We start from the raw sequence: 26,098 nt of genomic DNA, 5'->3' as shown, positions 1-26,098 counted from the left end.
CGCATTACATATTTAGAAAGAAACAAATCATTTCACAAAATGTAATGAAAAGTAATATTTTGATAATTTTCCTCTTATATGAATAAAGTTCATATCAGCTTCAATTTGTAACAAGTTTATTCTATCATCTCTTCTAATGTACAATAGTGAATGTATAGTAAATGTAGGAAACATGCAAAAATATATCACAAAGTCTACATATTTTGGAGTAAAATTATTTACATCAGCCCTAATATGATAACATGCAACAAATCATTTGTGAAAACACATAAAGACGAGGTATTCTCTTCACCTTACAGTAACATTATCTGGATAATAACACTTGAGTTTTTCCCTTTGCTTTGTTTAAAGACTTTTGGGGATAAAAGGGGTGAATATTTCGGACAGAAAAGACAAAAGTGTAACCATCAGCCTCAGTTTTGTAGTTCCAGCTTATTTTATTAACAACAAATAGAATTTCTTTCTCATGCAGTCTGATTTATTGCACAAAACTATTTCAGAATCCTCTCCGACCAACATAATTCATATAAGGCGACTCTTTCTTGGGTGTGAACATGTTACCTCTAGAGAAATAAAATCTTACATTAGATGGTATGACATGCATTTGAAATGACCAACATGCATCAAAATCGATTCTCAAAAATAAGAGCAAAATACTATGAGAAGAAAAAAAAAAAGAAAGAAAAGCCAGTGATAATTTTGGCAAGTAAGAAATACTAGTGAGCGAAGTTAATTAGGAATTATTCATGTAATAAAATGTGTTGACAAAACGAAACTAAAATCATAAAATAATAATACAATAAATCAAACAAAAATGTCACCAGTACTGATTAACTTCATACTGGTCAATTTTCAACAATGCAAGTGTGTAAGTACTGTAGTTGGGTTTTTGTTGGGGGGGGGGGGGGATTGAATTGTTGTGCACTCTCACTCACATTACTTCATAACTTCCAGTGTAAACAAGTAAACACAAACTCTTTCTTATGTTACATTGGTTAGAAATGTTTAGTTACTTCTGTTGTTTTAATAGATTAGTGTTACATAACGTCATCTGAGCAGCAGCAGACCAATATTTTTGGCCTATTTGGGACTCACCATGCAAGGCCTGCTGGTGTGACCAGCTGTCAACAATTATCTGTTGATACCTGAACTGGCTATTGTTCGCAATCGCACAATATATTACATACTTGTACAACACAAACCAAAAAACACTCTTGTTTAAATTTTCGTTGATATCTGAGATGTACTCTTTTTCTTGTAGTCATGTCAACAATCATACACACATCAATGTTTTACAAATAAAATCATGCAATATGTCAAATAATACTTGCGCACACACATATTTGATGGCAGTCTGATTACTCATTGCCATGTTTCCAGCACATGGCTATTCTAGGCATATATTATCTGTTTATGAATTCAGCATTGGGTAGAACAATCTTTGAAAAAAAACATGGGTTTCAAAATGAAAAAATGGCTTTGAACATCATCAATAGTAACATGTGCAAAGGCAGGTTCAATGACACTATCATTTTCACAAACGACTGTTTCTCTAGGAATGTTTCCATCTTGAGCCAACTGCTTTACACATAAACATTTCATAAGCAGACAGGCACAATTGTAAGGATAGGGAAAGAGCAGCATTATAGACAAGATAGATAGATAGAGATATAGCTATGTGATAGATAGAGAATGAAAAAACAACAACATATACATATATTTGGCAGGCACTTGATAACATATTTAATTTATGATTCCTTTCTCTTCAATCTATGGAAATGTATGGAGGAGAAGGCAGAGGAAGAAGAATCTGTCTGCCTATCAGCCCAGTAGGATGATAACATCTGTTCACAGCTAGAAAGGCATTAACTCTGTACTTAAAAATGAGTAAATGCCCTTCTGGCTCCTAACAGACAACATACGCTGCAGAGACATTAACACTGGGATTTATTTGTCACAGATTAGGGTTAGGGTTAAAGTTGTGGTTGGGTCTAGGTTATGTTTAGGCTTAAGTTTAGTATTGGGTCTAGGATTATGGTTAAGAATTAAAGTTAGTGTTAGAAAATGACCATGTAGCAATCTTCTCTGGAACATGTGTCATTGGTCTCCGATAGCCTTGGAGACATCCTTTAGCCCAGGAGATTGGACCAGTTCACTCCTTTAAAGAAGGGATGAGCTTTGACCTCATCCGCCCCTGACTGACCTCCACCAAGGCGCTCCAGAGGATTCACCTGTAAAAGCTGCAGATTGGGACGAAAGCAGAAGTTAAGAGGGAATTAAGATTGTTGAATTGAATTGAATTGAATTGAATTTAATTGATTTAGTTTTTCAGCAATTCCGTGATGTCATTGTTAACCTATCATGAACTGATGCTTACAGGGGACCAATCACCTAAAAGAATTATGGAAAATTAGTATGTCTAAAAATCAAACCTCCCAAAACTATCCAGCTCTCTATGGAGTAGCAGTTAATACAGAGCATGGAGGAAATAAAGGATAACATAAAATGATACTCAAATGGTACTTAGCTTCTCAGCACATGCATGCGGCACCTATAGTTTTTAACAGTATTGTATGCCTTTTGCAGGCCCAAAATGCAAATTTGCATTAATGCAATAATAAAATACCAATGGTATATAAAAGAAAGCATCTTTAGAAAACTCCCCTCCAAATATAAAACTAGAAACTGGAATTTTTTTTTTTTTTTTTTTTTTGGGGGGGGGGGGGGGGGGGAATGGACTGGTAGATTGCAAATTGCGTTTCAGGTGGCTCCCAAATTATCGATTTAGAATGGAGCACCAAGTGTTACACTTGTAATCTGTGAAAAATCAATGTTCCTGTAATAAATTAAAAATTTTACAAACTGGTTTACTTCTCGAAACTGGTCACAGGACTGGTTTTGACAAATAAAATGATTGGTCAAATTGATTTCATATAAAAATTATGGATTTCTATGTATTCTCAACTGTTACACTTAGTGCTTCATTATCGCCATTCAACAACGGTCAGACAGACTCACTTGTGTAAGGAGATTTTTAGCTTCTGGAGAGATGTGATCAGGAATAAAGAGCTGTGTATGGCTACTGATTCCACTAGGGTGACAGCTGTACAATGACTGGATGTGAATAAAAGACCAAAAAATACATTCAGCATTCACATTCACTCAAAGCACAAGGCAACATGTTCCAAAGGAGCCAGAGAGAGCAAGACTAGTTCAATTCACAAACATTATGAAATAAGATTGAATTGAATTGAATTTATTCATTCACCACCATTGAAAACATTGAAACAAAAGATATTTAAATGTACAATGACAATGTCAATATAATATAAATATAAACCCGACATAAATTAAAATACATGTTCTACAGCAATATACATTATAAAAATATAAAAAATAGTTACAAGTAATTTAGTGTCAAGAGTAAAACAATAAATACCTACTTACAATGGGTTTGTGATTGATGGTAAATGAAATAGAATTAAAAAATAGCTCATGTGCTAGTCGAGCCTGACTCTCATTATCTAAAGCCTAAAATAAAGTTTATAGAAAAATACATGATGGGTTTCCATATCCTATAAATAAGATTTGTGTAAAATATTACAATTAAAAAAACGAGACTGGTTGCTATATACACTACAACTGTATAATTAATAGGCTATAATTCATGGTTTTCACCTAAGAGTAATCAAGATCGCGAAAGAGTAAGATAGCTAGATATGATAATTTCTTCAATTTTCCCAGAAAGAACAGGACATAAATAACTGTACACACCTGACCGGTGAGTAATTCAAACAAGATGGTCCCATAGCTCCACCAATCACACGCCGGTCCAACCCCAAAGATGCTCCCTGCCTCAGGAGCGGTGTACATGTTGGTCAGTGCCTTGAGGTTCATCTCCTGACATACCCACTTCCACTGACTGAAGTACGTCAGTCGAATGTGACCACCTTCTGCTAAGAGGATGTTGTCGGGATTGAGATCTCTGTCAAGGAAAGATAATTGCTGCTATTTTGAAGGAGGGTATCACTGTGACGTGGACCCCTTTCTCACTCACTTTGCTGGATTGATCTAAACTACACCGATCCACTGGATCATACGGTTCATTTGGTTTCACACTCATCATAATTTTTACCCCGATTAACACGTTATGCCATATCAACAGAAACTGTTCCTGTTGATATGATAGCAAGAGTCATTTTTGCGCGTGATCCAAATGTATATGGCGGCCTGTAAGTCATGGTTTGATTTGTTTCCATCACAAAATTACTATTTATATTTATAAACATCTTTCCCTTTCTTATTCTTTATTTACTGTTCTATCAACCTTTATTCGATCTCTCCTTATGTTATTCTGTTTTCATCATTCTATCATTTTGTTTCTATCTATCCTTATTCTCTGTTTTTATTCTTGTACTGTAATCTCTTTCTCTCTTTCATTACGCTCCCGCCAAAACACATTCACTTCCGGTTGTAGTACGCTTCCTGGCACGGTTTTGTTTCACACTGCATGCTAGATCAGTCTTGGTCGGTCTAGGAACAAACTGGGTCAGAAGATCACTTCCTGGCACGGTTGTGCATATCATTAGACCGATCTAGTGTAGATCGGCCCAGGAAGTGAGTGAGAAAGTGGTCATAAACTTCATTTACAAGGCCACATGTAAGTCATTTTTACTTTTTCACAAAATAATGATAATCACAGCAGAATTAACATGAATATCCCAGTACAAAAAGTACAAAACTAATAAGAAGTTCTATTTTGTCAATTGATTATGCTGCAAAGTAACCCTTGGTTGAATTCTTGAAAAAAAATTGCATTAAGAAAGAACTATAAGACTTGAGACTATTAGGTCCAGAAAGAAAAGCATGCCATAAATAGAAAGGAGGGGCAAGTAGAATTTGCTCAACTCTCTTTCAGGGTAAGCATGATGGTTTCCTTGTCTCCTGTTTGAATTTCTTTCCAGGACATTACTACGGTAATTGTTTGAAGAGATTGTAAACTTGCAGTAAATAATTCTACTTGATTAAACCATTTAACATATAACCTGACTAAACTTACAACTGTAATGACAGGGATTTTCATGTTTCATCAACAACAATGTTTATTTGATATGGTTGACCGTCAAATCAACAAGACTGAATATTTCCTCCATACCTGCATATGATGCCAGCAGCATGAAGGGTGGCCAAAGCAAAGAGGATTTCTGATGCCCAGATGCGGACACAGGATTCAGGCAGAGTTGCGGCACTGCTTTCTGCTCTGGATCGCCTCACATCATCCAGATGAGAAAACAACCTTGAAAGCGATGGCAAAGAAGTATCCTGCATGCCTAAGTGTTCCCCTTTAAGAGTGGACGTCCTTGAGTTTGTTGGTGTTGTGTTTGCTTCTCCTACCGATCCATCCTCTCCACCATATATGTTGTCCTCCATTGCTTCCCCACTTTGGCATAATGCATAAGCACTGTCTGTTGACACTGCTGATGTACTACTGAGAACAGCTTTGACATCAGGAGCAGTTACAATGTTACAGCATTGAGAAGCAATCTCAGGGTTTGAGTTGATTGGTTTGAAAGTGTGCTGAGGGGTCGACTGGGCGGAAATTGTTGATGAGCTCGGAAAGTCCTTCATTACACCTGTGCAGGGTAATTTTGCATCTGATGGATTGACACTCACATACGTCATCGAAGAATTGGAGTCTGTCCTATTGGTAATGACGAGCTGATTGTCATTATCAAATGGATTGATGTGTAAATTCATATCCTTTTGGTTGGCGTGAGAAAGATTTCCTCCTCTCTTCGAATCAGTATTCTGCATTTCCTTCTCAATTTCCTCTGATGTTGCTCCATCTGGATTCTGTCTCGGTTGCCCTAAGGTGTCCACTTCATTTTGGTCTCCTGAACTCATGTCTAATCTGTTGTCTCCTTGAATATAAATGTCAGCCATATTAGGATCCTCCTTTACATCAAACACATCACCAATTCTGTCATCATCATCATCTCTTGGAATGTCTTTTGGCACATCTGGCAAAGTAAAAACACCAGGAGCATCATGCTCTGCAGTTTCCTTCCCGTCAAAGTCTAAGGACTTAATCTCAGTTTCTTTTGATTCTGTACTGGTATCAAAGCCAAACCCTTTTGTGTCTGTTACGTCACCATCAAAGAAGGAATTCCAATCATTTCCTTCCCGAGATTGAGACTCTCCACCCATGGAAACTGTCCTTTTTGTGTCTCTACTCAAAAAATTCTTTCCTAATGGTTCATTCACAAGTGTGTTGAACATGCTTGCACTATGCATAAATGGAGGGTGAGGACGAGGTTCACCACTAAATGTGTCCTTGGGGTCATGTCTGCTTGCTTTTTCAGATAAGGACTGGCTCCTTTTCTTTGGTGATTGAGAGCCAGAGTCAAAGAAATCTGCTAGATCAACACCAGGTACCATCTCTTTTTCATTGAATACTCCAAAAGCCCTGGTGTCCAAGAAAGCTTGGGAGCTCTCCACGGTACTGTCATAGGATGTATGGGAAGTTGATTTTGTATTAGTCACAATTTCTTCCATGATGTTGCTTTTGTCCGAAAAAGTTGGCATGTTTTCTTGTCGAGGCACTTCATGTGAAAGTGAATTATCTAAAATAAACTCAGCTTCTTCTTTGCGCATCTGTTCAACTTCTTGGACCACTGCAAGTGCCTCAGCAATGACCCTGGCAGGGTCAAGGTCCTGTTTCTGTGTCTCAGGCTTCACTCTAAGGTCAACTGAACCAGTTTCATCAAGAACAGCATCTTCTACTAGGTGTCCAATCGTAGAAGACGAGTCAAAGCCGAACGCTGATGAATCGCCCATCTCACCAATGCTGTATTCGTTAGGGCTATCAATGCTGTCGATGCTAAAGAGGGCCATTGATGCAGGTGGAGCATTAGAAACAGTTTCTCTTTGATCAGGGATGTCTACTTTACAAGGTGTGGATCCAAAGACATCACCTTGGTTAAACATCTCTGTCTCCTCATTGGTGTCACTCAGAAACAGACTGTCATCTTGATCTGTTCTAACGTTGTCACCACATTCATCATAGTTTGAACTCTGAGTAACAAGATCATTCAAGTTTGAATCAGACAGCCTCTGCGGGATGGTCTCGCCATCTCCCAATGGTCCCCCACCAGTCACGTATTCTCCACATGCATCAAGTAAGTTCACATAACTACTAGAAATCTCTGGTAAAGTTACGAGCTTCCCTTCCATGCTGCTAACTGAAGCAGCATCAGGATCACCCGGGATGGCATCCTTAGGCATATCCTCCAACTGAGAGACATCTTCTGTAAAAGCTTCTGCAACGATGAAGACATCATCCTTCAACCCTCTTCCGCTGCGTGTGCTCCCTGACCTAGAGCGCTGGGACTGTCGACTGACGGTGCTACTCTTCAAGCTGTTGGCAAGCTCATGTTTCCCAGTTGCTTCTCTTTGCTGCTGGAGGTACGGGCTTGCATAGTTCCAGAGTTTTCCCCCGGTAGCATGCTCAAGCAGGAGGAAGATTGAGCTCTCTGTTTCAAAGTAGCGGTACAGTCGCACCATGTACGGACAGTAGGCAGGCACTCGAGTTATCATCTTGGTGTTGGGTACACAGCATTTGCTGAGGGACTGCGATAAAAAAGAGGAAGTACAAATTCATTGAACAAAACATTATGATTTATGCACGTCTAAGATTTGCAACAAAGCAGAGAGCTGACATACAACTATTTTATTTAATAGATTTCCCTGGTCTGTATGCTCTAATGATCCATATTTTCAGACTCTTGAATTTTATTTTTTCATGAAATACATGTTCATGTTTCAATAACTGATTTTGAAGGCTGTTTTACTTGCCTTCATTTCTGAACAAAGCGTTTTTATTGAAAAAGTCCCTCTATTCAGAATATCTTATTATTACATTAGAAGTACATGTACCTAAGTTGTCCTTCATGAGAGTCAGCAGGCTGTATGGTATGGGCAGTGGACAGCACAAGAAGTACATTTATTAAAGTTTGAATGAATAGGAAAGAAGTACAATAATCAAAATATATACTGCTGGAGATATTGCGAAAAAGACATCAATTGTTACAATTTGTTACAATTTCACAGAGCTAATTTCCCAAAATGAAGGTTTATCAACACATTTTGCATTATAAACAAAAAATAAGTCCTCCAAAAAGACTTACTTTGATGATGAAGGTCTGGTACGTTGACATATCAAGTACAAGTAGAACAGAATTGATGCATCCAAGGACCTTGTAGGATTTCAGCTCATCAATGTTTCCACGTAAATGTGCTGATGAGGGATCCACTTCCATTGCCATCTTTTCAGACTACGGGAAATGAACGGTAGAACGGACAAAACAAAATAAAAATTCATAGCATGAATTTTGGTGAACTTAATCCATTGTCTAATGGAAACAGGTGGTTCCTGTATTAGACCTATTGGGAATATAAGAATTCAGTAGTCAACACTTTAACTGCTAATCTCCTGTTATGAAATGTTATATGTACCTTATATTTTTATCCTACACTGTACACAAGGATTTTGATAAATAAGATCTACTTCAACAAAGAGGAGATGCCTGTGTTTGGCATTTACTAAAATGTATACATTGCTATCTGTATGTAAGATGCCTGGTCTGAGTAATAATTCTGCTTTCTTGTTTGTAATGTACAGCATAATTTTGAAGTTTCCTGGAGGTAAAACATTTTTAGTTGATAAAAGAAACATTAATTAATTTGAAAACAAATCTAATCAGTTCATTGGCTCTGCAGAAATCCATCAATCGGTTCTTGAGATAACGCGATCACAAGCTGTTTTTGCATACATAATGAGCACTGTGACCTTTGACCTTGTGACCCCCAAATCTATTCAATTCATCCTCTCTGCAAGATACATACATAACCAAAGTTTGGCAGGAATCCATCAATGGGTTCTTCAGATAACAAGAACGGGACGTACGTACATATGTACGGACGGACTGACAACCCGAAAACATAATAATTTTTGTGCATGTATGAAACTTTCATGGGTTTCAAGAGCGGTGGCGAATGCCACAAATTAACTGGTTCTTGATTTTGAATTTTCGCCTACAGCAAGATCCATACCACAGCAGCAGCATCCTTAAAAACTAGCTAGAATCTTATATCAAGAAAGTTACTGGTTTACAGTAGCTGGTTGTAGTACATAACCATGAATTGTACAATATTTACCTCCCATCTTCTTGCATTGGATGCTTCTACCGACAAGTATTTGTTGTAGATATCTTCAGCCTTCATGAGATATTGAGCTGTCTTTCGCCTTACAGCCTCTCTTCTTGTCTTGCTTTTGTCAGCTGAATTATAAATTTATAAAAAAAATTGTTTCAAAATTTGGCAACATAATCTAAAACAAATTATTTTTTCAAAGACTTTTCCATAGATTTTACTTTCAGTCCACAAACTTATCATTCCCTCACACATTTTTTACATGTTCAAGATTTAAATTAAATCTTTAAGGTGAAAGGAATAAAAAAGAAAATGATAAACAGAAAGACATATATGACGTATTACAAAATTTCAAATATTTATCTTTTTCAACTTTTGATCATGTTCTGTGAACATGCTTAATACAAAGCTAACTTACCGACAACTCCTTTCAGCAAGATGGCTACACCTGCTTTGTATGCATCAAAAGAAGCCTGATAGTTGCCAACACTCTCATTATCCAGGGCCATACTGATCTTACCAGCCGCCTGATACAGATAATCATCCTCACCGCTAACGTCCCACTTAGAGATGCTATCATCGGAAACATGCCTGATGTGGTCGCCCGTGGCAACGCTTCGACTGTCTGTGATACCGGTGGAATTAGCATCTTCATCAGCAGCCTGCTGAGCACGGAGTGAGTTCAGGTACGCCCTGGCCAAAGAGTTGTGGCTGTTGCGATTTGCAGTCATACCACCAGAGGTGGAAACAGAGCTAGAGGAAAGGGCAGAATCGGAGGAGGACGACTGGAGTGATGGAGGCACTGTGACCGTGATTCCGCTATCAGTTGAGTCATTAGTAACAACACTGCTTGCTGGGGTAGTAAGCGCATCCTGATGGTCTGATGCAAGTTCAGGAGAGTCTCGACTGAGTTCGGCACAGATGTCCATCGCTTGGAAGAGCCAGCTGTTAGAGTGGGGCAACGTTCCAGGCTCTGTGCTTCCTGGTTCTGGAAAAAAGTTCAAATCGATTTATATGAATGTATGTGTCATCCTGTAAAAAGAAAAGTTTATCTTTATATTATCAAACTTTTTCATTGATGAACACCAATACTTTTGAACAGGATTAGCTTCCTATTTTCGATTTTAAAGAGAAATTCCTTTGATACCACCACAAATCATAATGCTAACCAGTACTCATAAAATATACATACATCTAACTCAGCCTTCAAACTCTTACACAATACCCCAGTGACCAGAAACTGACTCCTAATGCCTGGATTACATTTGGCCTGCGATTAGTCTATGGAGCCCGTATCATGCTTGTATCCCCTTTTCCGTGCGGCCTCTGTGCGGTGGCAGGAGGCGGCCGTGAGATTTTCCCACCGATTCACGGGCTCCGCAGCCTTTACGATTTTGTTTCGCGAGAAGTTAAACAAATTTGAAAAAATCGTAAGCCCGTAGCCTGTATACATGTCGTAGGTGGCAGTGCACAATCCCCGCACGGGCATCGCCCGGAGGCTTCGCACTGATTGTGCAGCAAACGTACGATTTTTCGGTGAACATGGGGGCAAAGAAAATCGTACGGAGATTGTAGACTCATGGGGCGTTCGCACGGCAATTGCACAGCTATCGCAAGGTTGCTGTACGGTCAGCGCGCCTTCTCCGCGCATCCTTTGCACGGAAGCTGCACGGGCTTCGTATGATTTCCGTGCGGAGGCTGCGGAGACTGCACGGCTACTGCATGCAAATTGCACGATTTCCGTACTATCTCCGAGCAGCCTCTGTACGGATTTGCCCCGGCCTGCCCCCGAGGGCCAAATACAATAAATGGCTCGATGCTCGTAGATAATGTAAACACACACATCGTAGCCCGGAGTCTCCTACGATGTCTACGAAAAATCGTAGACTAATTTATCGTACGGCGCCCGGGGCAAATGTAATCCAGGCATAACGGACAATAATTTACAAGATCTTGGACATTACGGGTAATTGAGTTTTTCTTTGGTCTATTGTAGATCTGGTACATGTGTTGGTCTTGGAGCATTAAGAAATTGGAGACAGGCTCTGATCAATGCTGAACGTTTCTCACCTGAAGGTGAAAGCGGATCAAAGAATGTCAGTTCTTCTAGCTGTGGCAGTGGTGTACTGGGCATCGAGTCCTCGCTACATGTTGTTCTTTCATCCTCGCTGTCATCATATCCCTCTCCTCCTCCTCCTTCTGAGTCCTCCCCTCTCTGTTCCTCATCCTCTTGCTGCCGGTGTAGCCAAACCCCCCCTAGTTCAACCCCTTGTGCGGGAACGGATTGAGACAGAGATGCCCCTCCTTGATTCTCCTCACCTTCCCCCTCCATTCTAGGAATGGAAGCTGCCATGGCTCGACTACTAAGAGGTTGGTTGGGGAAGCTTCCATTATCAGATGTGGGGTTTAGAACTTGAGGTGTTAAGATTGGGTTATCGGATGAAACTTTTCTCCTTGTCACAGTCTCTCCTCCCTGAAATAAGCATGACACAGACAAAAGATGGCAATTATCATGTATCTTTATTTTGATTAATTATAAGAAGTTGTACAATGGAAATGCTGGAGTTCAGAAATGGATATCATTCCAAGTCGCTAGTGCTCTTTGGTGAGACATAAATCCTCAATTACCAAGTCACTCACATAGGACTTGAAGTAACATGTTCACTTGTTTATGTACAGAAATTATACTTATACTTGAAAATAAAAAGTCGATAAAAATAAATAATGTTTTGTTCTGTCCACAAATGATTACCCAAACTGTCCCTGCTGGTACCACAACTTTGGGGGTATTTGAGATAATCCCAAAAATACATGTGCTTGGAAAATGCAAGCCACGCCGAGCTACCAAGCCCCACGCACATAATACACACAGGCATGTACACATAGGGATCAATACAGTTCATCACAAGCACTCGCACAAATACATGCAGTATATTACACGACATGTTCGTTCACAGAGCTGGCACACAACAATCATAGTCTAGTCATAATAAATGCATTTCAAAATGAGAACACAGAAACGAAGAGATGGAAATAAGATATGTTTTATTATTTACACATCTGACAACAATTTTTTTTCTTCCATTAATGTTGTAATTCCATGACTTTCCATGATCCTTTTATCAAAACATAGATTTTCCATGACTTACAAGGCCTGGAAAAAAACCAAGCCAAATTTCATGACTTTCCAGGTTTTCCAGGGCCTGTACAAACCCTGTCATGAGATTGGTTAATTACTTACCTTGAAAAATTCAACAAAATGTGTTGACTTGGCAAGAGGAGGTACTTTAACAGTGAATTCCAAAAGTCTCAGTGCACTTTGCCTTCTTTCTTCAATTGTCTTTTCGTCAAACCTCCCTAAAATGAAATAAAAAATTCACGATAAACATAATATCAGATTTACCAGAACATATCTTGAACATAAACTAAAGAATTGCTATGGAAAGATATCCTAACACAATAACTTACTGTTCTTTAAATCATTGATTTGTACAATAAAATCTACTCTTGCTGCCACTTCTAAAGATCCCCTGCCTTCAAAGCCTGCATTTAGCTTCCTTCGATTCCTATAGTAAATGAATCTGTGAAACAAAGACCGGTGCCACTTCTAATGATCCCCTGCCTACAAAGCCTACATTTTGTTTCCTTTGATTCCTATAGTAAATGAATCCGCGAAACGGAGGCCACTTATTTATGAAGAGTACTTATCCTGTCTCTATTGAGCTTTTTTTTTATAGCTACAAGTATGGTTGTTACTGAACTAAATATAAGCTTTATGTTTGAAATAAACTAGAATAAGAACTATTCCCAAGTAAAGTCGTACTTACCAAAGAAGCGAGCCTTGGCAAAGTCTGGGAATTTTTCTGGTCTCCGTAGATGGTAGTGGAGAAGGGACAGAGCTTGGTGGAGTTTCTTAAAGTCATTATAACGCTTCCAAACAGCAACCTGAGAAAGAAAATATGTCACAGAAGCATGAGGCATTTATATTCTACTTTAATTCATCTTTTCGACTATACAGAGCATCAGGAAATGAAATGTGTCAGAACTATAAAAGAAAAATAAATTACATCGCAGGTCTGCAACAATATTTATCCTACAACACATATAAGAAACCATAACAGTGACTGAAAATGTAAATGAAAGTCGCTTTTTAATATCAATTTCATAAATAGTATATTAATTTCAAGTTTCATAAACTGTTTTTTATGTATTGTTAAAGTTCCAACTTCACACTTACCGGTATACATTTTTTTCAATTCATTTTATTCCATTTGTCATATAAAAACATACATAATTATAACATTGATATTTAAAGATAAGTAAAGAACATACAAACAACATAACGAAAGATGAACACAAAATACAATTATATATATATATATATATATATATATATACAAATGAGGAAACCTGCAAGAAAGAAGATTAAGTGTATGTGGTGCTGGTCCCTTACCTTACGACATAATAAATAATTTACCCTTATCTAACATTTTACACCTTACATCATGTTACTGTAACGAGTCAAACAATAAGGACACAGGATTCAAGAATCGCATTTGGTTCCATATTTATTGACAGGTTCAAATTAAACATCTATTTCTGTATAGATCTCTCAATATAGGTCCTGCAAAGGACACAATCAAATTCAACATGGAGTCTTACATGTACAAGAACCGATCCTTTCTCAGAGCCCACCAAAACATGTCTCTCTCTCTACCAACATGACCAAGGAGCTAACACTCCTTCCTTGCATTCTAACTCAAAAAGTATTCAAACAATGTTAGAATGTCCAAATAACAATGAAGCCTTACACTAGTTGCAGACCTACACCTGAATGGTATACACTATTCAATTCAACCACTGTACCTTGTGTATTAAAGCCATGACTTAAACAATGATAAACACTTCAATGAGCATGCATGGGCATGAATATATAAATCAAAGTACATTGACAGTGTATACAGAGAAGGTATGCATTAATCTGCTCCCTTCATAAACACCTGTAATCATATCACTGCATATACACAATTCTATACTTATCATTAGGCCTTGAGAATCATGACTCAAAAATGCTTTCATTTTAACAACAAAAATAAGCTTTAAAAAAAAGGGGGAAAAAAATTAAGACACCACAAAAAGTGTAACATAGACCCTATACAATTCCTTTGAAAATCTAAAATTAATTTCTGTTACTTAAACTGCAAAAATGTATAGGTTTACCTCAATGACTTCCTCTGCTTTGTCCAATCTAAATGCCTGTTGATAACGCAGGAAAAAGGATAATAAAAAAAAGTTGAGAATTTTATGGGATGATTTTTTTTTTTTTTTAAAGTTCTACTTCTAGATCTAGATGAAGATTTAGAAGAAGTTTTTTTAATTTGTTTAATTGTTTGAGCATCACATGTATTAATAGGACACAGTTTTTAATATTTCATTTTGACAATGGCCAACACCCAAGAATCCGCAACTCTCGATGAAACTTTACATCTCTTCCTGAAATCAATTTGGCATAATCCATTTCATTATAGATCTAGAGTCTAGACATAGATCTAGAAGTGGTCTACATTTATACAATTGTAAAAAATGGTGGGGTAAAAGAAAACAAAAAGGAGGAAGAGAAGGTGAAAGAGAAGGAGGAGGGGCAGGAGGGGCAGGAGGAGAGAAAGGAGGAGAGAAAGAAGGAGAGAAAGGAGGAGAGAAAGAAGGAGAGAAAGGAGGAGAGAAAGAAGGAGAGAAAGGAGGAGGAGGAGGAGGAGGAGGAGGAGGAGGAGGAGGAGGAGGAGGAGGAGGAGGAACTTAATTTAATTACTGAGAATTGTCAAGAACACATCAAGTTCAAGTTCAAGCATAAACAATAACAGGTTGAAAGTGCAACCAACAGATATACCTTCAAATCCAAGGGGCAAGTAAAAATGTCAAGCTCCAATTCAAAGAAACTAACGTAACAGAGTCAGAGTGAAGTATTTGTTTTTGTATCCAGATCCAGATTACAGCGCCGTATATGCATAGATCTAGACTACGTCAGTACGTGCATTAGCGCGGCGGAAGTCAACTCAGAAATGAAATGACATGAAACACGACGGATGGGACCGAGAAGAACAAATATTTTACTTTGCTGCGTTTTGTTATTGTCTGTTAACATAATCATGGATATATTTTCATGCACAGCTTTACAGATTTCAGTCCGTCTTTAATTCTTACCCTGTATGTGACTTTGTAAACAGTAAAACCTTTCTCATGCTTGGTAGGCTCGGTGACGTTGAAACTCCTGATCCAAGTCTCCTTTTTCGTGGAGGTAGCCATTTCACCTTATATAGGCTACTTTCTCACTGCACAAACGTTGGTGGACGTGGATACAGAACAGGCATCAAGGAGGAGGCATCACGCGGCATCCCTTCAATTCGCAACACCTAAATGAATAATTAGAATAATTTCATTTTGCGGGGCATATTATTTTTTCGATTAAGTTGTGCAAAGTCGTGCACCCATTTCTCTTTCTCGTAACATTTCTCTTTCTCTTTCTCTAAAGATTTTCAAGGAAAGGTCTCCGACGTCTATATAACTAAGGAAATGCTTTTTCAGCAGTGGTGTCCGACTGAAACAGGTCCGAGGGTGGAAGATCTTGATGTGAGATTTGCAGTCGTAAGATGAAAACAAAATGATATATATACCGACATAGAATTTAAAAAAAAGGATAAATAGAAATGCATTTGAAATGAGAATCAAAATTGGTGAAACAGACTGTAAGGTCGTTGGGAACAAAACTTTCACTCTCTCTCTTTCTTGATCTATCCCTCTCTCATGACTTCCAAGTTGTTATCCTAAATATCATTTTCCTGTCATGTTCCATGTCTGTAGGCGAAATTCTAGTTGTATTAGCTTATATCTCCTTTTGTTTTCTTCGATTGGTGTTCTCTATGACTCATCTTGTAGCTCTTTTAGTCTGACTATTATAGGTCTCACATTTTATTTTATTTATAGTACCCCTGATATTACTATCATTATTATTTTTTTGTTCACTATATATACGGTCACTCATTGTTATTATTATCCTTATTATTATTGATATGATGTAAATGAAGTGAAAAACAACATGTTTTTACACTTAATGAAAACTAATTTCATGTTAATAAGTATAGTAGCAGGAAAGGAAACTGAAAATCGCTGGAGAGGAAATTAAAGAGGTCGATGATGTCACTTTTGTTGGGGTTCGCATTGATAGACATTTGTCTTGGAATAGTTATTCATATTTTTGGGGGGTAAATCAGTGTATTAGAAAGTTGGACTTGATGCTATTTAGATTGCGACATTTGCGTTCTCGATCTGATACGATTAAATAAAACATCATTATCTTCATCATCGTCGTCATCTTCATCATCATCATCATCATCATCATCATCATCATCATCATCATCATCAAATCATCATCATTTAACCCATTGCTTACTGGAACCTGGTGGTCCATGTGTAAAGCCTATGGGAATAAGATAATTTAGTATTCAACGGGTAAATAGGCGTATGAATAAGCATTGATCTAACATGATGCAGGAGATGCATCATATCCACCTTCTACAGTAGAAAACGAAATGCTGCTAAAACTGCGGCTGCTACGTTTCTGTGTGCATGTTATCAGGATCAGGACAGGGTTAATAATTGATGGGATACTCTTCCATCACAAATTTTGTTCATCATCATCCAAAGCCGAGTCTTTTTTAATCCAAAATGTCTTGTGTAGGTTTCCTAGAGCCGATTATTGGAAGAATAGGAGGAAATGAGCCGGCTTTCCTGGACATGATGGCGTATTTTATGATGTTCTGCGGGTTTCTTGCAGGAGCGGTATTGTCAGCGGGTATACGCACACCTTACGGCCGATACACCAGTCCAAAGTTCGGCTGGGGATTGGAGAGCCGCACCGCCTGGTTCATTCAAGAGCTACCCTCGTTCGCTGTTCCAGTTCTCTTGATTCTGTTTTGTAACAACCAGTACAGCTCGACTCTACCAAATACTATTCTTGTTGGCTATTATTTAGTGCATTATTTCCAAAGGTACTAACTATATGATGAGTATAGACTATGATCTAAAATACAAAGTTTTGGTATGGTATATGGATTAGTATATGGCCTTATGGGGTCAAAATTTGGTTCAAGTGCACATATTGGAAGCATATGCGATTTTACAATATTCAATGATCGTTGCCGTGGTAATTGAAATTGAGTCTAAAGTAATGATATTGTAAATAATAAACTCTTTATGTTGTATAGCTCCCTCTCAAGACATATTACTTTAGCTTTAAAACAATGTTTCTCGCCTACAATCGATTAATTTGCTATTCCCGTTGGAAATTATATATCTGGGCCGGTATTCAATTCAATACTTAGCACAAGTAAGAAATTTACTAAGTAAATGGCTAAGTTAAGTAATTTACTTATCTCGTATTCAAATCACATTTTAGACTTATACTTACGTAAGACTTACGTAAAATACTGATAAGCATTGCGATGTCACACAGTCAATCAAAAGTAACGCGCGATTGATGTAAAATTGATGCATTGCAATAAATGCGAGCTGACATAATTGTGCGCAGATTATAATACTGCATAAGAAAACCATATGCCTGCCAATCAAGGCCTCCAAATAATTGGCTTAAGTCTGGTATGGAGTTGGCTTAGATTTAGGGTAAAATACTTAGCCAAAAGTGTGAATTGAATACCAAAATTGGCTAAGTATTTTATCTAAGCCAAATAATAAGTAAAAAGCTTAAATTTTGTACCGGTACTTATACGGGCCCAGAACTGCATATTCTGAGATTTTCATGATTGCAGCTACCATGGAAGAAATGACCTTGGCGTAGGCGGTATTTGAAATGTTTGAAATTTACCGGGAGCACCAGTAAATTTTGATTATTCAATTTCTCGAAAGCAGAAGTGTTTTAGGGGGCTGAACTTTCTATTGCTTATGTTACATCCACATGGACGTCAAAATATATCAAAATTGTAAAGAATTACTATCCATCCAATTTTCAAAATTTCCCAAAACTTTGCATTACCTTTAACGTCCCTTCTTTGTCTCCTAATCTTCTTTTCTTTCCAATTATCTAATGAATAGGACTTTTCTATTTTCCCTGCTAATACGTGGAGGGAAAGTGACACCGCTCGTCCCGTTTGTGCTAGCCACCATCTTTTGCTGTTATAATGGTTTCATGCAGGGTCGATATCTTACGCAGTATGCTGTGTACAGCCAAGACTGGATGAAGGACCCACGATTCATCTTAGGTAAGGATTCTCTGCAAGCCAGCTATATAAGTGTAAATGTCCAGCTACCGGTAGTCATTTAGAAATCACAACATAGAATTAAAAAATAAAAGCTATTCGGTGAGGCTAAGATATTTATCGATGTAAGTAAGCTACTTGATGTTACAGTTTTATGGAAAGACTCTAAATCTAATTCTTGTGGATTAATAAAAGCCATGACATATATAATACAGTTATTTAAAATGCTCTGAATACATAATTTTATAGCACATTTTGGGAGTAAATGATCATAGAACTGAATATATCTTGAAAATAACCAATTTATCTATTTTATGGACTACATCGGACAAGTGAAGTCTATCTGCAATGTGTTCAAAAGTTTCATTAGATGGGAATTTTTTTCTTCTAACATGTTAAGTCTGCAAGAGAGATGAGGAATATAATGATGCATTCTTCATTCCAAAAAGGATCCCCCCCCCCTTTCTTCTAGGGATGTGGTTTTTAGACACGAGTTGTCTTTGGTTATGTATTGGCACAGATCAATCATATAGGTTATAAATTTTGTTCTTCTTTTTCCCTCTAGGATCACTTTTGTTCATGACTGGGATGGCAATCAACATTCATTCTGACTACATTCTGAGGAATCTACGAAAACCTGGAGAGACGGGATACAAAATACCATGTGGTAATGCTAATCTCTCCTCACACCCCCCCCCCCCAATTTCCATCACACTAAGGAAGTCAAAGAAAGAAAAAAATATATATCCAGTATAAAACATCAATTATAAATTGCAAGCTTCAGCGCATTCATGTTGGTATATGTTACCTACACTTCATTGTGTGTGTATAACGTTTGATATTAGCATTCTAAGACTATTCTTGATGTTGAATTTAAGAAAAACGAGGGATGCATCATGTAAAAAGAAAGGACTTTCATGTTATAGTAAATTCACAGAAACTGTTTAGTCTTAATACATTATATTTCAGATTGTGATGCATATTACATAATGGGAAAATGTTAGTACATTACATTTAAAATATTGAAGAGCTGTATTGTTGCCTAGCAACCAGATAGTGACTGACTCGTGGTAACACATGGCATATGAAGTTGCAGTAATGTTAACATGTTACAGCAGTGTTCTTTTTCTTCCATTATTGTGTCCATTAATATCAATTGCAAAGCAGGAGCATGTGGTTCTACTGACGTATATATGTATTGTGAACAATGTAGTCTATCTCTGTCTTTATGCTCTTTTCCTAGGTGGCATGTTTGACTATGTCTCTGGAGCCAACTTCTTTGGTGAGATAGTTGAATGGATCGGGTTTAGTATAGCCTGCTGGTCTCTACAGGGTCTTGCATTTGCATTCTTCACTTTCTGTGTAGTCTCACCAAGAGCGTGGCAACATCATCTGTAAGTTAATTTATTTACTACTAAATTCTCTACTTCCCATAGGTGTGATACAGGGAGCATCCAGTTTTGGTGGGCAACGGGGTAATGGTCGAGTGATTTTTTTTTCATGAGAATTAAATCTTGAAGAAATGGAGTAATGTATCATTCTGTATAGCGTTGTGATTGCATGTTTATTTATTTTCCTTATTTCCTTCTTTTTTAAGATGATTTATTGTGTTGTAATTACTATGTATATCTCCATTGACCCCATCAAAGTCCTCATTCTCTTAAGGAATCCTTCCATTTAATGAATAAATGTTAACTTTGATTTTACATTCAATTGATATCAGAAGCTAATAAATGTGCCTTGAATCTTGATCTTTTATCTGAAATATGATTTTCCTATGTTGTTATATGCTTGTCTTTTCTGTAGGTATTATCTAGAGAAGTTTGAGGACTATCCCAAGTCCAGGAAAGCAGTCATACCATTCATCCTCTGAAGAAGTCTGGTCTGAAGACTACATCAAGTTTTCCACGTCAGCTGCAATTCATAATGAATATATTCTGCGTTCAGAGAAAATATAGTTACAATCAATGAGAATCATTAATATGCAGTAGATGGGTTGTATGGACCATCAGAACATGAACAACCAAACAAAAACATCCTGGATATTGATATTGGTGAAAAGTAGGACACAGTAATGACATAGCAGTTATATGTAGGATAAGGGTCCAATTTGTAAGGAAATATTTAGCAGCGACGCAGCCAGCCAGCAAAAATAGGGGGGTGGGGGGGGGGGGCAGGGCTCAAATTAATTTTTTGTCCACGGGGCTTTTATTCGGAGCAACCTTATTTACATTCTTTATTTACTTTTAGTCTTTACCATATCCTTCCAAAACACGGGCAGATCTAGCTTTCTGCTAAGGGTGGGGGAGGGGGGGGGGGTAACCCAAATATTTTGAACCCTCGTAAGTGATGTTTTCCTGGCATCTACTAACATGCGGAGCATCGTCCACGAGCCGAAAATGGGGGGAGGCGATTTTTTTTTTTTTTTAGTGCTTTTTTGAACCCCCCCTAGTGATGTTTTCCTGGCATTTACTGACATCTACTAATACTGTGTAGGTCTGGACACATGGTAGCATTTTTCTATGCACATCACATTTTCACTTGGCAGCCCAAGGGGGCCGGGGGGGGGGGGGGGGGGGGGGGGTAAACCGCCTAGATCCACCCCTGCAAAACATCTTTGGTCTTCTTCTTCTTCTCAATATTGATTCACTGGTCGAGTTACATTATTTGCTGGTCTCTTAGAATCACCAGATTTCAGAGGATTCACACTTTTCACAACGAAAAACTTCTCCATGTTTCAGTCCTTGCGCGATCGTCTCAAGCTCCAGCAGATATTGGGCTTCAGCGTGCACACAGGTACTACCGGCATAGTATAGCATCTGCTGACGGCCGCACTAGCTGCACTGCGAGCTTACATTGTGTGTATCGGTAATACTCATAAAGATTGGAGAGGAAGCGCCATCTAAGTTCCATTTCATTGGTTTAAGGTTTGAAAATTTAAACTCAATATTGTGTTAAAGTTATATCAGAAAAGATAATCTTTATTTTATAATTCCACGGGGCGATTTTTCATTTTGCAATCGCCCCCGTGAGCAACCTGACGGGGTCGAATAGGGAGCTCATCGCCCATCGCCATTGTGTAAAAGGCATTGTGGATCCGCGCCTGTGTCTTCTACCTAAATCAGAACCATTGAAAGAGATCTTGCAATATGGTAATACGTTTCATGATTGTGCATGCAACCAAAGAAGTATCAAGATCAGCCATTCCAATCTTTTTAAATGATGATTATTTATACTTCTGGTACTTTAGTTACATTGATGCAGTCAAGACCTGGGGTCCCATACTACAGTGTATGGTCAAAAGACAGAGACTAATTGGAAACTTTAACCCATTTCCTATGGGAACCGGGTAGTCTCTGTGTTGAGCCTATAGCAATCAGAGAATACAGCAGTCAATGACTTTATTAGTAAATCTCTTGGTGAAGTATGAGAGTGAGACATTGAAACCCTGAGACTAGTCTCAACTACTCTGCAGGCACAGACTCTATTTGCCAGAGATACACAATTCCTTAAAAGCTGTGACTCATTACACTGAAGGTTTATCTGATAGGTGATGTAACTTGAAAATAATTTGTTAGCATGCTCCAAGCTCCTTCAGACCTATGTCGTAGCTGGCGCTGTTGCTGATGCAGTATGGTGATATGGTAGAATGGAATCACATGTTGAAAAAAAGAGTATGTTGTTCTAATTCACAGAGAGTAAAGGGGGCTACCGGTATGCAATGCAGTGTACAGTCTTGCAGTTCAGACCCTGTGTTGTTAGCTATGGCAGACCAACTTGTGCCCCTAACCTAGGTCTTGACTACATCATTCTTGACTGTGTAAAATATATGTTTGGTAATGTGGTGCCAAAGAATATCCATTTCCATGTACTGATATTGTATGAGATAGAGAACTGTACTTTTTAGCTAGTTTGCAGAGTCCTGATAATGATGTTCTTCAGTAGATTTGATTGACATATCTTTAAAATAATTATTTAGCATCAACAAAAAGTCAACTAAATCATGTGATATCATATTCTTTGCTACTGGGACAAGGATATGAGATAAATTATTATTAAACAGAAATGTCAGGTTTACTATAAGAATGATCAGGGCAATACTTTTTTAAAAAGATTTTTATATAGTGGTTCATTATGAGATTATCAATTGAAAGGAAATTTGGCTGGGGGGGGGGGGGGGGTTACAGGTTAAAATTTTTCATCAGATAAGTGAGTAATTGTATGATCAAACAATTGTGGGATGGCCTAGCATTACCATTGTGGTATTGAAATAAGATTTTCTCATTATAAGCAGAGGAGGCATTGTTGCCTTTCATTTTCCAGTGGTACATGTCACCCAATTTTGACTAGACTTCATAATGATTCGCTCAATCAATTAAGGCACCTGCTGTAATGTAAAGAAAAATATTTTATGTTAGTCAGTGATAAGTTTTGATATTATATTTCATACTGGTAATTTCTCAGAATTTCATCGTTGAAAATCATGTGGAGCATTTCAAATATGGGCTCAGTTTCCATTGCTGAATGTAATGTGTTTCAAAATCACTGTTATTCCATTCAGCATTATAAAAGCTTATCAATATCCCCCCCCCCTTTTTTCCCCCATCTCTCTCTTTCTCTCTCCGTGTCAGCCTATCATGATAAATTTACCTGCCACATATAGGAATAGAGTTATGAGTGATTATTAATATAATGATGCATCATGTTTGGTCGTTGAAGAGAAGTGACCACATTTGATTTATTATTCCATATCGTATATTTTGCTTGGGGGTATTAGTTCAATCAAGAATCTTAAGCGATGCTTGGTTGACAATTTGGAGGATGCACTTTTTGCAATGATAAATTAGTTTTTGAAATATTGTACAAAGATTTTCATTTTCAACTTGGGAATGTGAAATTGATCTGTGTGATGCTTTCGAACGGCGATATTCTATATACCAAACCTAGATGTTTAAAAAAAAAAAAAATCAGTATTTGTGATGTTTCAGCTGTTTTATACATGAATTGAAAACTGAATGGTGTGATTTAATTCGGACTATTTGCAATGAGTTATTTTGATTTGTGAGTGTGATTGTGAATAAAAATGTGATTTAAGAAATTATAATTGGAGTTGTTTGTTTTGTCCTCATCCTTTATTGTTGTATGATATCAAGGCATATTATACATTTCAGAGCGTCTTTCTTCAAAACATGAAGAATGATAATATTGAAGATTTTTTTTTTTAAAGAGAGCTTGCCTCAAACACCAAGAGCAACGGGTGTTTACATCTATCTACAGTACAATGCTTTGCTCTTAAATGTTGAGAAAATCATCTAAAGTGACCTATCTTGAGTCTTATCCAGGTGGGAATGTCGTCTTCACAAGGTTAATTCTCCCACCCACCCCACCCCCTCTCTCACTCACTCTCACTCTCTCTCTCACTCTCTCACTCTCACTCTCTCTCTCTCTCTCTCTCTCTCTCTCTCTCTCTCTCTTCCTGTTATGCAATGGGGGGGGGTACGCTCCTGGCTACGTCAATGTACGTGTAGCTAGACTGTATTCTAAACATATATGACGCAAGCCATTCTCGACCACATCGATTTTAAGTACATGAACATATCAAATTATACCCGCACATTTTCTTTTAACTATTAAACGTCCATCCGTCTTCCTGTGGCATGCGAGCAACGCAGTCATCTCAAAAGCTCTCAGAAAAGAAAGAAAAAAGGCTTGAAATCGATCAAAGTCTGACTGGGTTTGGTGTTGGAAATTTTGATTTCAATTTCAGCATCAATCATCTATCATCCACAGACGAAAATTGTCAGTGACGACAAATAAGCTGAAATATTCTGATAGATATAATAATTTTTGCGATTTTCCCAACAACGATCTTTGCAGACAGAAACTAGTAACAGTAACTAGCGCTGATGCATATCAGGTCACCATTTACTCTTGGGTGGAGAGTGGCAAATGTATATTAATGTCCTAAAACACAAATCCTCCATAAATTACCCAAATCTAAAGCTGTTCGTGTTCACCAACTGTAATCTACTTTTCACTCAAGCAAACAAGTCACCGCTTTCGTGATGGTACATGATTAGTTTTTTGTATTAATAAAAACATACAAACATTGTTACAGAATGTAATAAGGGTGACGAGAACTTGTCTTTAAAGATAAAAGAGGACTGGATGTAGTGCATGAGGTCAACAACAAAGCTAAGTCTGGACAAAGGTTTCTACGTTAATTTGTAGCTTAAATGATTGGAGTAAATATTTTTTATATTTTTTATATTTATGTTTTATTAAATATTCAAAATCACATTTTTACAAACAATCATAGGAGTAATTACGTTTATACCATAAGATAATACAATGAAAAGCTAATGTCATAACTCAACCGCGTGGGGGGGGGGGGGGGGGGTTGGAGTAAATCTTGCTTCATTGTACTCCATACCATCCCATTCCGTGAAAACTGAGGAATAATGACACAAAATAATGACACAAAATAAAGTATCATAAAATCAAATCATATTTCATAGCAATAATACAGTCTCTTGGAGAAACTCATAAATGTACGTTGTGTTATGCTTTATAACCTATCAAAATAACATCAGTTACTAGTGTAGTTCATCTGCATTATGGCTTTACACAAATTACAAACTCTCAACTAGACTTTACTACAGCTTGAATAAACAACGAACTAGACAATATTAAATTCAAAATCTCTACTTAGTGCTTCAGCACTCTCATATTAACCTTCATAGTATTTAGCAGTATCTTCACTTTTATTCATGTTCTTAATACAAGGTCAAATGTACATACATCAACAACATAGGCTTGTATTTCTTTCATAAATGATGATGTACATTACCCACTAATAACATCAACATCTCTCAGTATACCGAGAGATATGAAGTCCATAACACTCACACTAATTTACACTTTATGTTTTGACAATTCATAAAAATACATTAAATATACAAGAAAACTAACCTCTTTGCCTGCCCATATGACAATAATATGGCTCAAATCCCCCTGATGCGCTGGCAAAAAGGGGATCCTTGATCCTCACAACACAACCAAATTCATGCTGACTTAAGGGTGTGTATCAAGTGCACAGCAATAGATGGTGCTATGCAAGACACATTGCCTGAGGAAGTGCTATTACATAATATGCATGTAGTCATGTCATGCATCAATGGAACAGTAAACAAATTACTTGAGTGATAAAGCAATTTCAAGTGCAATGTCACAACAAGAACCAATCAACCCCCACCCCCCCCCCCCCGAACAACAACAAAAGAAAAAAAAGAAAAAGAACATTGCTATTTTTCACAGTTTCCGTTCGAAGTTCAACAAATCAATTAAAAAACATGAAGCCCTCTATTAGTCATTCAAATGAAATATTCATTGAGACAATTACAATTGAATATAAAACGCAGAAATATTACCAAAAAAATGTATAGACATTTGTTTAGAAGGGATTCAAAATACACATATTTACAAACTGTGATGTTTTGTGTAGACAAAGAATTTAAAAAAAATTGATTCTAATTTTAGGGATAAATATATGTTCCAGTGCTAAAATTACAGGACGCAATTCTATTTCATATGCCTTTAACTTGCCTTATTCTATGTAT

The 26,098-nt window shown here is 37.4% G+C and overlaps 2 protein-coding genes across 2 annotated transcripts; one reads left to right on the top strand and one right to left on the bottom strand.

Annotated features, from left to right (window-relative positions):
- Positions 1 to 57: 57 nt before the first annotated feature.
- LOC579719 (ribosomal protein S6 kinase delta-1) lies at positions 58 to 25,654 on the bottom strand. Its single transcript, XM_030998495.1, has 13 exons — positions 25,452 to 25,654; positions 15,412 to 15,620; positions 14,431 to 14,466; positions 13,038 to 13,155; positions 12,452 to 12,567; positions 11,281 to 11,683; positions 9,629 to 10,198; positions 9,217 to 9,338; positions 8,187 to 8,333; positions 5,156 to 7,629; positions 3,775 to 3,985; positions 3,019 to 3,114; positions 58 to 2,240 (listed from the first exon to the last, which is right to left on the bottom strand). Exons 2-13 carry the CDS (start codon positions 15,511 to 15,513, stop codon positions 2,130 to 2,132), a joined length of 4,506 nt encoding a protein of 1,501 aa, XP_030854355.1. The 5' UTR covers positions 15,514 to 15,620; positions 25,452 to 25,654; the 3' UTR covers positions 58 to 2,129.
- LOC579782 (3-oxo-5-alpha-steroid 4-dehydrogenase 1) lies at positions 16,802 to 20,646 on the top strand. Its single transcript, XM_003728361.3, has 5 exons — positions 16,802 to 17,255; positions 18,316 to 18,482; positions 19,045 to 19,146; positions 19,723 to 19,873; positions 20,286 to 20,646. The coding sequence occupies exons 1-5, from the start codon at positions 16,933 to 16,935 to the stop codon at positions 20,350 to 20,352; spliced, it is 810 nt and encodes a 269-aa protein (XP_003728409.2). The 5' UTR covers positions 16,802 to 16,932; the 3' UTR covers positions 20,353 to 20,646.
- Positions 25,655 to 26,098: the final 444 nt, after the last annotated feature.

This window comes from Strongylocentrotus purpuratus, unplaced genomic scaffold (genome assembly GCF_000002235.5).
Source record: "Strongylocentrotus purpuratus isolate Spur 01 unplaced genomic scaffold, Spur_5.0 spur5_scaffold_5, whole genome shotgun sequence".
NCBI classification, from domain to species: Eukaryota; Metazoa; Echinodermata; class Echinoidea; order Camarodonta; family Strongylocentrotidae; genus Strongylocentrotus; species Strongylocentrotus purpuratus.
This window is presented reverse-complemented; position numbering and strand designations above follow the sequence as displayed.